Source organism: Silurus meridionalis, chromosome 29 (assembly GCF_014805685.1).
Source record: "Silurus meridionalis isolate SWU-2019-XX chromosome 29, ASM1480568v1, whole genome shotgun sequence".
In the NCBI taxonomy this organism is placed as follows: Eukaryota; Metazoa; Chordata; class Actinopteri; order Siluriformes; family Siluridae; genus Silurus; species Silurus meridionalis.
The window spans coordinates 10578658-10591157 of record NC_060912.1 but is presented as its reverse complement, the minus strand read 5'-3'; the positions used below and the strand labels follow the sequence as shown (position 1 = coordinate 10591157).

Sequence of the window (12500 nt, the reverse complement as noted above, 5' to 3'; positions counted from 1 at the left end):
TACTTTAGTAGTATAGTAGTGGTAGATGGTGGATTTCTGGTACTCTGGATTAAAGTTCCTGTACTTATAATTATAGGTTTAAATATCATGGACTACAGTTTCTGAACTTGAGTTCCAGGACTAGGCTTTGGTACTAAACATCATCAAAGTTCCTCAGGTAAAATTCTCTCCCAAAGCCCTTAAGTTACATTTCTGGTACTGCAGATCCAGTTAAGTCCCTGAACTACAGCATTGGCACTAATATTCTGGCGTATAGATATTGAGCTAAAGATTCTGTATCCTGTCTTTGCATCAGAATGTCTAATCTAATGTCTAAGCACTGAAATCTTGCAAGTTATTGGGCTGTAGTACTTTATTTTTAAACCCTATGTCCTTTGAGAGTCTGTGGTAAAGAAAAATCCCTGTAATTTCCTTTTTTTTATATGAAGATTCCTGTATGGAAGACTCTGGAATATAGTTCCTAATCTGAAGTCCCTGGGCTACAGTTTTTGTAGTAAACTCTCTGCATAAAGGTTACAAGATATATGGTGAAAGACCCTTCAGTAAAATTCCTGGTGTAAACACTGAAATAAGGTTCCTGTACGAAAGTATCTGAAATAAAGTTCATAATCTGAAGATGATAAGGTTCCACTAGTAAACTCTTAGCAGTAATGTTCCAGGGTAAAATTCTGTTTTATGACACTTTAGTAAAATTCCTGCTGTTGAGATCCAAAAAATAAAATCCCTGTACTACGTTTTCTTTAATAGTTTCTGTATAAAAGTCAATGCAATATTAGTTCCTAATCTGAAGTTCTTAAAATTTCTAATGTAAGACCCATTAGTAATATTCCTGGTGTAAACAGTGTAGAAATCAAGTTCTCCTGATAAAGTCTCTGCAATAAAGTTCCTAATCTGGAGTTTATAATCTGAGGTTCCTGTACTGTTTCTAAAACAAAGTTCTTGTTGTCTTCAGGTTGAAGGACATGATTATAAGTACACAGTTTTATAAAAACAATGAGATTTTTCCACAGTGTCATGAAGTCAAACCATCAACTCAAACATCAAAACAGATGTTTCAGAGCAACACAACAATTATTATTACACACAAACAAACACACATAAAAAGACACAAGAAAAAAAGCAGAGAAGAGACAGAAAGACTCCTGTCCTGTGGACATGCAAAGAAATGATAGAAATGAATGAGGGATAGAAACAGATGTGTTTGTGGAAGAAACACAGCTGTAAAGTTTACAGTCTACCTTTATTACCGGCTTATTGATTTCTCGAGTCCCATCATCAGGTTTACAAACCGAACCGCAGGAGACGCGCAGAACGAACCCAGGAACACACTAACACACACATTTCACACTTTTATTTATACTACTACACTTTTTAGAGTCTCCTCTCTCTTTCTCTCTCTCTCTCTCTGTGTGTGTGTATTGGAAACACCCACCTGTGTCGATCGGTGGTCCCAAATGACATCACCGACGCGCGAGGAATCAGCTTTAAGGGCTCTGTGCTCACGCCGCATATTTAAGTATGGACACACACACACACACACACACACACACATACACACACACTCTCTCTCTCACCACTTCACTCAAAGACCCGAACACACCAATCAGAGCAAAATATCAGAGAAAAGTTTATTTGGAAACAGAAAGGGGCGGAGTTTGAGGATTGGCGTGTGAGTGTGGGCGTGGTTTGAAGGATTGGTATGTAAATTAGAGGCGGGGTTTTTAGGATGATTGACGGAATGTAAATGAGGAGGTCTTACGGCAAGGAGAACATTTATATAAAGTATGTAAGATGTATAGAGTGAAACACACTGCAGCTGATTCCCAGTCTGGGTAATGTGGGTTTTATGGAGAATTAAAAGGGTTTTATTGTGATGAAAATATCATAAATACAAATAAAATGTGCATTCAGGATCAGAATCAGAGAGATCTTTATTGCCAAGTGTTTGCACTTACAAGGAATTTGTTTTGGTTTCAGAAGCTTCCAGTCTACAGAGAACAAGAAACAGATAATACAAATAAAGATATGGGAATAAAAACAAATAAAAGTAGTATTGCATTTGATTTTATTGCACAATTTGGAGAGCATCATTTGTCATTACAAAGTGTCATGGTTTGGGGCATGTTTTCTGCAGCAGGAGTTGGGCCTCTTATACAGCTCCATGGCAGAGTGAATGCAAATGTTTATCAGAACCTTCTTCAACAACATATGGGTCCTTCCCTGCGTTCATCACCCAATCAGCCCGCAGTGTTCATGCAGGACAACGCTCCATGTCACACAGCAAAACGGGTAAAGCAGTTCCTTGAAACTGAAAACATTGAAATAATGACATGGCCTGCCCAGAGTCCTGATCTCAACCCAATAGAGAACCTCTGGAAAATCCTTGGCGACAAAGAAACCCACTACAGTCACCAAACTGTGGAGGAGACTGGAAGAAGAGTGGACCAAAATCACACCAGAGCAGTGTGAGAGACTAGTGCTGTCCTGTGGCTGCAGATGTGCTGAAGTCATTCAGAGCAGAGGCCTGGACACTTCCTACTAATTGCTGACTGTTGTAACCTTCAGAAAATTTTGTTGTAATCTTTTTCCATGCTACAGTCATTGTTGTTCTCTAATATTGATCAGTGTGTTTTCTGCAAAATAATGTTTTTTTTAAATGCCTTAGTTATTTTGTGGAAAAGGTGTTCTGGTAGCATGGTATAGACAGAACAGGACAAAAACTCCTTCAACTGTTGAGCAGTAAAGATGACATTATTTCAGAATTGTTCAATTGTTTATAAATTGTTCTCTAATTTTGATCACCACTGTATATTAGGGCTGTCAATTGATTAAAATATTTAATATTGTAAATGAATAAATAAATATTTAATCATGATTAATCACATGATTGTTGATGATGATTGATCTTAATTGTTCATGTCGCTCTGCTCATCTTTGGAATTATAAATTTAATCTGTTCTCTCCAATATCCAGAATAAACAATGGCACGTGATTTACGACTCGGCTTTAGTGAGAAATTCCAGGAAAATGAGCATACAGGACGAGGAAATGAACGTCTCTATAATTACAGCTCCATACAGCACTCAGGGTTTAAAATGAGTCAGAATGAGAGCCAAGTTCAGTTTTCTGCTTAATGTTCTTTTGGAATGCGTCAGTGTATGGACGTGTCTTTAAAGAAAATATTTGGATGCTGTCTGGTGCTGTAAATGACCCACTATGATTTATATGATTCTGGAATTTGATGTGCAATTTACAGAACATTCTATATGGATGGGGATGTTCTTATGTGTCTGAGGAATATATGTTCAAATGAAAAGTATAGATATTCACTCTATTAGTAAACATTCTGATCCAGAGTGGCTTACAATTTCCTCAGGCACTGGAACTCCTGACCTTCTCATCAGAAGCCCACCATCTTTAACACCTCACCAGTCCATTCTCCAGGAATGTACAGAACATCTTTGGAAGCAGTAGCATGAATTTTCCCTGCATTTAAACCTGTTCCAGCATGACAATACCCCTGTTCACAAAGCCAGCTCCATGAAGATCTGCTGTCCAGGGGTTGTACGTGAGTGGAAGATCTCCTGCTGTAGAACTCTATTAGACACCTTTGGGGTGAACCTTAATACCGACTGCAACCCAGGCCTTCTCACCTTACCTACATCAGTACTTGACTTTACTAAAACCTTTGTGGCTGAATGAAATCTCACACAAATCTCCACCAGCACACTCCAAACTCCAATGGAGCATCTTCCCAGAAGAGTGGAGGTTCTTGTACCAGTGAATATGGACTGAATGTGGAATGGGATGGACATAAGAAACTTATGGTCAAGTATCCATGAACTTTTGGTCTGTATGGTGAATAACTAGGTGATAAATGATGCAGGGGCTGATGGGAGACGTGGTGTTTGGTGAGAATCATGATCCTGACAAATTTTGTGGAGCTTCTTTTCTTTCCATCTGTTGATGTTGTACTTGATGTTCTCTGGGTTCCCTCTGACAAACCATTGTGTGACTAAAACAAATCATAGATTTTCACACACACACACACACACACACACACACACACACACACACACACACACACACACACACACTAAATGAATTGTTAAGGTCTAAATTATATTTTAAGTCTTAAACTTATAAGAAGGATGAACTTAAAGGTCTGTCTCCAGACTCCTGTCTGTTCTGCTCGAGTGCTCAGCTGGCTTTCACCAATCCCATCTCATCTGGAGCACACGCAGTCCTGCCCCTTCTAGTCCTCTAATGCTGACTCTTATTAACCCCAACAATGCTTTCAACTATACCAAATGCTGGAATTTTGATATAACAGTAAATAGTTTAAGTGAACCAGCTGAACCTCGGGTTTAATTGAACGAGGTTGCGAGGAAAACAGTTGCAACCGAACTGCAGACAGCATGAGGGGTAACAGGGCAGAAAACATCGTCCATGAATAGAAAGTGGAAAACAAATGAGGGAGGGCAGGTGAAGTGGGTTTACGAGGACTAAGAACTATCTATCCATCCATCCATCCATCCATCCATCCATCCATTCACCTACCCATACATGTTCTGTTTTTATGGAATAAACTTACTAAACACACAGTGACAGTGAACGAGTTGATGAAAGTTCTGTGGAGTCCAAATGGGACATTTGGGTCTCTTACAGAAGAACTCGTGTAAGATGAAGAACAGGAGAGAAGATGTGATCAGACTCCCCTCACCCCCACAGTCATGTGGAAGTTTAATGGTTTGGGTTGTTTTGGAGCAGGGAAGATTCCAGAAAGTGAAAGGAATCCTGATCCAACATGGCTCCCATTCTATACTTCAGCACCATGTGATTCCATCTGGACTGCAGCTCATTGGAAGCGACTTCACCGTACAACAACACGATGAGCCGAAGCGCATGTTCTGTGTGTTATTTAGAGAGCAGACAGAAGTCTGGTGTGTATTTATCATGGAACTACCTGCCCAGTCACCACACCTAAATCCTACTGACCTGCTCTGAGGTGAACTGGTCAGAAGAAAGAAATCTCCAACTAGTGAAGAACAACTTTGGTGAGTTTTACAAGAAGCACAGTGAAGTATTTCAGCTGAATGTTTGGAAAAACTAACTGTCTAGATGCTGAGAGTGTGTGAAGCTGTTCTTCATGCTAAAATGTTAAATACACCAATCAGGCATAACATTATGAGCACCTGTCTAATTTTGTGTTAGTCTCTTTTTCCTGGAGAACATTTGTGATTCTTTGATCATCAACATCACGACCTTCGTCAGCAGTTTGAGCTACAGGAGCTTGTCTGTAGGACCACATGGACCAGCCTTTGTCACCGTTTCACCACTGTTCCTTCCTTGGAGCACTTTTGATAGACCGGGAACAGCCCACAAGAGCTGCAGTTTTGGAGATGCTCAGACCCAGACGTCTAGACGTCACAGTTTGTCAAAATCCGTACGACCATTTTTCCTGCTTCTAACATCAACTTTGAGGCATAGAAACAAAAGGAACGTTCACATGTCTCTCAAAAACCATAAAAGACTTCACACTTTTCAGATTCACTTTATATATCAATCCATCCAATAATCAATCCACTGCCTTCAGTATCGATCATTTCTCATTAATATGTTTCATTCCTACAACATCTCTGACCTTTTAGACTGATCTTCTACATTGAACACTGTGTTTCCACCAGTCTGACCAAGACCCTGCATTAGCCAGTGTGCAAACACCAGTCCAACCGAAGCAAACATTTTCTAGCAAATTACAGAATTACAGATTAAAATGGAAAGAAAGGGAAAAAGTGCGTACTTTGTGTACCATCTATTTCCAAACTCCAGCACTCAGTTCATATGTGTGTGTGTGTGTGTGTGTGTGTGTGTGTGTGTGTGTGTGTGTGTGCGTTTCTGAGAGAAGCTATTAGGTTATGCTTTCAGTCAGACAAAAAAAGGTCAATATACTTTATTTGTTATTCTTTTTATTATTACTTTATTCAGTTCAGTGCAAATGGAGCAGGAAGTGAACATGAACGTGGTGTAATTAAATGTGGTGTGCAGAGACGCAGCCGCAGAAGCAGAAGCAGTGGTGGTGGTGGTGGTGGTGTGGTTTCCAGGGCTGGAGAAATAAATTGGTTAAAAAAAAAAACCATACAGACTCCCAAATATTCTGAGTAATTAGATTGGCGGAGAGAAGCCCAGAGAGCAAGAACGAGAGGATGGAGTGCTGAGGAGGGCATCCTGACACGTCTCACCATTTTCACCACACGTCCTGCATCACGCTGATAATCGCCCACATCTCTGCTCCAGACCTAACATCCTCTCCTCTTCTCTTTTAGAAAAAAAATCTATCTATCTGTCTGTCTGTCTGTCTGTCTGTCTGTCTGTCTGTCTGTCTGTCTGTCTGTCTACCTACCTACCTACCTACCTACCTACCTATCTATCTATCTATCTATCTATCTATCTATCTATCTATCTATCTATCTTTTATATTCTTGACCTGAATGGTATTTAAACCTTTAGTTTCGCACTGACTCTTTAACAGGTTCTTCATCATCAACATCGTATCATCATCAAAAAAAATATATTGATGAGCTCCTGAAGCAAACGTCTCAGCACAAGAAGTTCTGAAGATCTTTAGTAAATTAGCAGTTAACTCCAAAACACAATATTCATCTGCCTCCCTGGAAATATGCAGTGTGTTTGTGGACACCTGAGCATAGTTTTGTGCTTCTATTTCAACATCCCAGTCCACATGTGGTCTCCATTTCCTCTTATAATGAGCTTGACTTTTCGGGGAAGATGTTTCACTAGATTTTACGGAGATTTTGTGGAGATGAATTCAGCCACAGTGGTGTTGGTAAAGTCAGGTACTGATGTAGGTGAGAAGGTGAGGAGGTCTGGGGTGCAGTCAGCGTGGAAACATTCATCACAAAGGTGTTCAGTAGGGTTTATAGCACGAGATCTTCCACACAATTCCAACCACGTGAAGCAGATCTTGATGAAGCCGGCTTTGTGCACAGGGTCATCGTCATGCTGGAACAGGTTTGGGTCTCTTCTTTCTTTCTTTCTTTGATGTAATATAAGTTTTGTACGTTGTACATATGTGTGTGTATGTATATGTGAGTGTGTTTGAGAGTGTGTGTGTGTGTGTGTGTATGAGAGACAGATTAGGGATATGGGAACCTGAGTATATTTAGTTGTGTACTTGTGTAAGTTGTTCTCTCTCTCTCTCTCTCTCTCTCTCTCTTTCTCTAAAATGGAGTAGAGATCAGGTACAGTGTTCAGGAACAGGATGAGAATAAACAGGAAGCTTTTAGGAGACACGAGAAAGCAGAACATTGGGCATTTTCTCACAACGGGGCTTTTTTCCCACTCTAGGGCATTCACGCTGTCACTCGTGCCCATATGTTTGTCTTCAACATCCTTCTCACATGTCAGTTACACTCACACTCCTTTAGCGTTACACTGATAAAACCAGACAAAGACTTTTTGGATATTTTTTGTTTTTATTTTTGCATCAACCCAATGACCTGGATGAGGTTATGACATCACAGCTGATAGATCAAACTCACTTTTTTAAAGAAAGCAAAGGTATGGCACACACACACACACACACACACACACACACACACACACACACACACACACACACACACACACACACACTGGTTTAGGTTCGAATATAAGCATTGTTTAAATGTGTACTGGCTCCCCCACGTGGTGTATGTGTGTATTACAGCATCCAGTAATTGAGCAGATGATGGACAAAGCAGAAGAGAAGAAGGACAGGGTTTTGGAGTTGTAGAAATGATGGGAGGATAAAACATAGACGTGTTTGGCCACATGAAGAGCTGAAAGGGAGATTGTTTATTTATTTTTTTATTTTTTTATTGCAGCGATTCTACAGAAAGACGACACATTTGACGTAAGAACAAAGGACTGACCTTCCTGAAATTGTTGAAGACCAGGGACAGGACAGATCTCGCACAAAAAATAGAATTCCACGTGAGGACAGTTGATCGTAATGTGCTTTTATTACATTCATGATCATTTAGCAGAAGCAGAAGATCTGAGTGACTCTTAGTTCCTGGGTTGTTCTTCACACAACACTAACGGCATCCAATCCCAGATTTACTCCTCAAGCTTCCACACCCCGGCTCAATCAATTCATTTATAGATCGAGTAGAAGATGATGATGGAGCAGAAAGGAAGAGAAAGAAGTGAACAGAGAAACGGATTGTGGAGGTGAAGATGAGAAGTTGGAGATGGAAATGAGGATGAAGGGTGAGGAGGAACATTGGGATAAAGATGAAAATAAGGATGGAGATGGGAATGAAAATTAAGATGGGAATGGACATAAGGGGGTTGATAGAGATGAGGATGAAGACTAAAATAAAGATGTACATGAGGATGGATCTGGGGTGGTAGAAAACGGTGGAGATGGGATGAGGGTGAAGATGGGGATGGAGATAAGGATAGAAACAGGGATGGGGATGAGGATGGGATGAAGATAAAGTTGAGATGGGGATAAGGATGAAGGTGAAGATGAGGATACAGATGGTGATGGAGATAAGGTTATAGATGGGGATGGAGATGAAGATAGTGATGAGGAAGGAGAAGAAGATAAGGACAGAGATGGGGATGGAGATGAAGATGAAGATGGAGATTGAGATGAGAATAGAGATAGGGATAGAGATGGAAATAAAGATGAAGGCTGAGATGTGGATAAAGGTAGAGATGGAGATGAAGATGAGGATGAAGGCTGAGATGTGGATAAAGGTAGAGATGGAGATGAAGATGAGGATGAAGGCTGAGATGTGAATATGGATGGATTATTTTACACATAATTGTGTTTGTGTTCTTTAAGTCATTTAAAGGTTTATTCCAAATAACTCTCTCTCGATCTCTCTCTCTTTCTCTCTCTCTCTCCCTCTGTCTCAGTGTCACACGCTGATCCACACGTCACAAGCCATCTCGTCTCCTTCATGTCTCTGACTCGATCCTCCCTTGTTCTGCAGCTTTGCACAGAAAGAAAAGGAAGCATCTGGAAGGATATCTGAGGTGGATTGGGACACAGCCCATGTCTCCCAGTCACAGTATATGGTCAGTGTATGGTCATATGGTCCATGTTCTCTGTAGCCCTTGTTCTCTGTACACTAGCACAAGTCAGAGACGTAGTCGAAGTCTTTGAAACAGTCCTGGTCTTTGCGTGACAGAGTCCTGGGCTCGCGAGGCGGAGTGAGAGCGGGCGCCTCCCTCGTAAACTCCGCGTCAAAGTTACTTACGTCCTCCTTTTCTCCTAACGAGGGCTTGAAGGGAGGGACCACTTTCCTCTGCAGCAGGGCTTCCCAGTCCATATCCTACAGAGAGAGAGAGAGAGAGAGAGAGAGAGAGAGAGAGAGAGAAAGAGAGAGATAAAAATATTTTTCAATATATAATATGATGGACGTGTTGTTGCATCATAAAACTGAACAGCCAATCAGGTTTAATATGCAAATGAAGGCCACTGCACCCTGCTTCATCAGGAAATAGATTATTGGAGGTCTGGCTGCTGCATGTCTTCTCATAGGCATGTAAGTTCATGTGTGTGTGTGTGTGTGTGTGTGTGTGTGTGTGTGTGTGTGTGTGTGTGTTTGTGTTTAAGGAAGGAAGGTGTGAAAGCAGAGAATATGACTTGAGTCAGGTGTTTTAAAAGAGATGTTTTCTCACCCTAAAGAACGGCTGCTTCTTCACATCTTCTGCGTCTTTTTCACTGGAGCCCAGCCTCCTCTCAGGGTTCCTCCGTAGCAACTGCCAAAATATATATATTTTGTGTGAATATATAATCACTGCTCACTTTATTAGAAACATGTCCACCTGCTCATTTACACAGTTCCACTATATGGACAAAAAAAACATCTCATTCCAAAGTTAGTCCCCATTTCCTGTTATAACCTCCACGCTTCTGTGAAGATGTTTCACTAGATTTTGTGGAGATTTGTGTGAGATTTCATTCAGATGTTAGTAAAGTCAGATACTGATGTAGGTGAGAAAGCGAGGAGGCCTGGAGTGCAGTCAGCGTTCACATTCATCATGTTTAATAGGGTTTAAAGCATGAGATCTTTTACATACTTCCAACCCATGGAAAGCAGATCTTCATGGAGCAGGTTTGGCTCTCCTAGTTCGTGTCAAGGGGACATTTCATGCTACAGCATCCAAAGACGTCAGATACAATTGTGTGCCTCCAAATTTATGGTGACAGTTTGGAAAAGAACCTCATACGGGTGGAATGTCAGGTGTCCCAATACTTTTGGTCAAATAGAGTATAACCTCAGGAATAACCGGATGAGTGCTAGTTTTTAGCTTCAACAGAAAAAATAAGAAAGAGAGAGAATTAAATGAGAGAAAGATGGAAAGAAAGAGAAAGTACAATGCTCACCCGTCTCATTAGACTGATGGCCTCTGTGGAAAGGAATCGAGGGTAACGTACTTCATCATTGACAATACTATCAAACACCTCCTCCTCATCATCACCTGGGAAAGGAGACTACACCCACACACACACACACACACACACACACACACACACACACACACACACACACACACACACATCTATTTTGAGTTGCACTGTGGAAATATCCATGGTGCCTGTTACACACTTTCGTTATCGTTAGCTGTAACTATTACAGGTGCTGACACTGGAGACTCCATCCATGAAGGTGTCACTTTATGCCAGTGCTGGGCCCCTGAGCAAGGCCCTTAACCCTCAACTGCAATAAAATAATTGTAAGTTGCTCTGGATTAGTGCCGTCTGCCAAATGCCATTTTGTAAATGTAAAAACACACACACACACACACACACACACACACACCTCTCACACACACACATACACACACACCTCTCCAACCAGCATTTCATAGATGAGCACCCCAAGCCCCCACCAGTCCACTGCTCGAGTGTAGGACGTATCAGTCAGAACCTCCGGGGCCAAAAACTCTGGAGTACCACAGAAAGTACTGGTCCTGTCCCCATACCCCATTCCTACAGAGAGAGAGAGAGAGAGAGAGAGAGAGAGAGAGAGAGAGAGAGAGAGAGAGAGATATTATTATATACTTTAAAATGTTAATATACAGATGCCAAAAGTCTGTGGACCCCTGACCATGACCTGACTGTAATCTGAACTGACCATGACCAGTGGTCTACTGTGATACAATTATAGACTATTATTATTATTATTATTATTATTATTATTATTATTATTATTATATACACAACTATTCTCTCAGTAGAAATCAGGAAAAATATTCCACTTCCTGAAGGCCAACATGCAGTGTGTGTTAGAGCAGTGCGTTAAACTATTGTGTGATAGAGCAGTGCGTTAAAGCAGTGTGTGATACAGCAGTGTGATAGAGCAGTGTGTGTTAGAGCAGTGTGTGTTAGAGCAGTGCGTTAAAGCAGTGTGTGATAGAGCAGTGTGTGATAGAGCAGTGTGTGATAGAGCAGTGCGTTAAAGCAGTGTGCGACAGAGCAGTGTGTGATAGAGCAGTGTGTGATAGAGCAGTGTGTAATAGAGCAGTGTGATAGAGCAGTGTGTGTTAGAGCAGTGTGCAACAGAGCAGTGTGTGATAGAGCAGCGTGTGATAGAGCAGTGTGTGATAGAGCAGTGTGTGATAGAGCAGTGTGATAGCGCAGTGTGTGTTAGAGCAGTGTGCGACAGAGCAGTGTGTGATAGAGCAGTGTGATAGAGCAGTGTGTGTTAAAGCAATGTGTGATAGAGCAGTGTGTGTTAAAGCAGTGTGTGATAGAGCAGTGCGTGTTAAAGCAATGTGATAGAGCAGTGTGTGTTAGAGCAGTGTGTGATAGAGCAGTGCGTTAGAGCAGTGTGTGATAGAGCAGTGTGTGTTAGAGCAGTGTGTGATAGAGCAGTGCGTTAAAGCAATGTGTGATAGAGCAGTGTGTGTTAGAGTAGTATGTGATAGAGCAGTGCATTAAAGCAATGTGTGATAGAGCAGTGTGTGATAGAGCAGTGCGTTAGAGCAGTGTGTGATAGAGCAGTGCGTTAGAGCAGTGTGTGATAGAGCAGTGTGTGATAGAGCAGTGTGTTATAGGGCAGTGTGTTAGAGCAGTGTGTGATGGAGCAGTGTGTGATAGAGCAGTGTGTAATAGAGCAGTGTGTAATAGAGCAGTGTGTTATAGAGCAGTGTGTTATAGAGCAGTGTGTGATAGAGCAGTGTGTGTTAGAGCAGTGCGTTAGAGCACTGTGTGATAGAGCAGTGTGTAATAGGGCTGTGTGTGATAGAGCAGTGTGTGTTAGAGCAGTGTGTAATAGAGCAGTGTGTTATAGAGCAGTATGTGTTAGAGCAGTGTGATAGAGCAGTGTGTACACACCCTCTTTGCAGAGGCCGAAATCAGCAATCTTCACAAAGCCTTCAGTGTCCAGCAGCAAGTTATCCAGCTTGAGATCCCTGTTACAAAATCACACAACATTTACCTCTCTTTTTGTGTGTGTGTGTGTGTTTTGTGTTGT

At 41.4% G+C, this 12500-nt stretch overlaps 2 protein-coding genes across 4 annotated transcripts in view; both read right to left on the bottom strand.

Annotated features, from left to right (window-relative positions):
- The window catches only part of engl (endoglin, like), a 15361-nt gene extending 13800 nt beyond the window's left edge, over positions 1-1561 (bottom strand). The window contains 1 exon segment of the mRNA XM_046843998.1: positions 1433-1561. The gene's annotated coding sequence lies outside the window, so the exon portion shown is untranslated.
- A 6292-nt stretch (positions 1562-7853) lies between these two features.
- Positions 7854-12500, bottom strand: part of pkn1b (protein kinase N1b) — a 34317-nt gene continuing 29670 nt past the window's right edge. For all 3 annotated transcript variants that reach the window (XM_046843996.1, XM_046843997.1, XM_046843995.1), the window contains 5 exons: positions 12362-12438; positions 10872-11014; positions 10409-10516; positions 9700-9780; positions 7854-9350 (listed from right to left, as the gene is read on the bottom strand). In XM_046843996.1, the coding sequence (XP_046699952.1) occupies positions 9147-9350; positions 9700-9780; positions 10409-10516; positions 10872-11014; positions 12362-12438 (613 nt within the window). In that variant the 3' untranslated portion in view covers positions 7854-9146. The remainder of the gene's footprint in view (positions 9351-9699; positions 9781-10408; positions 10517-10871; positions 11015-12361; positions 12439-12500) is intronic.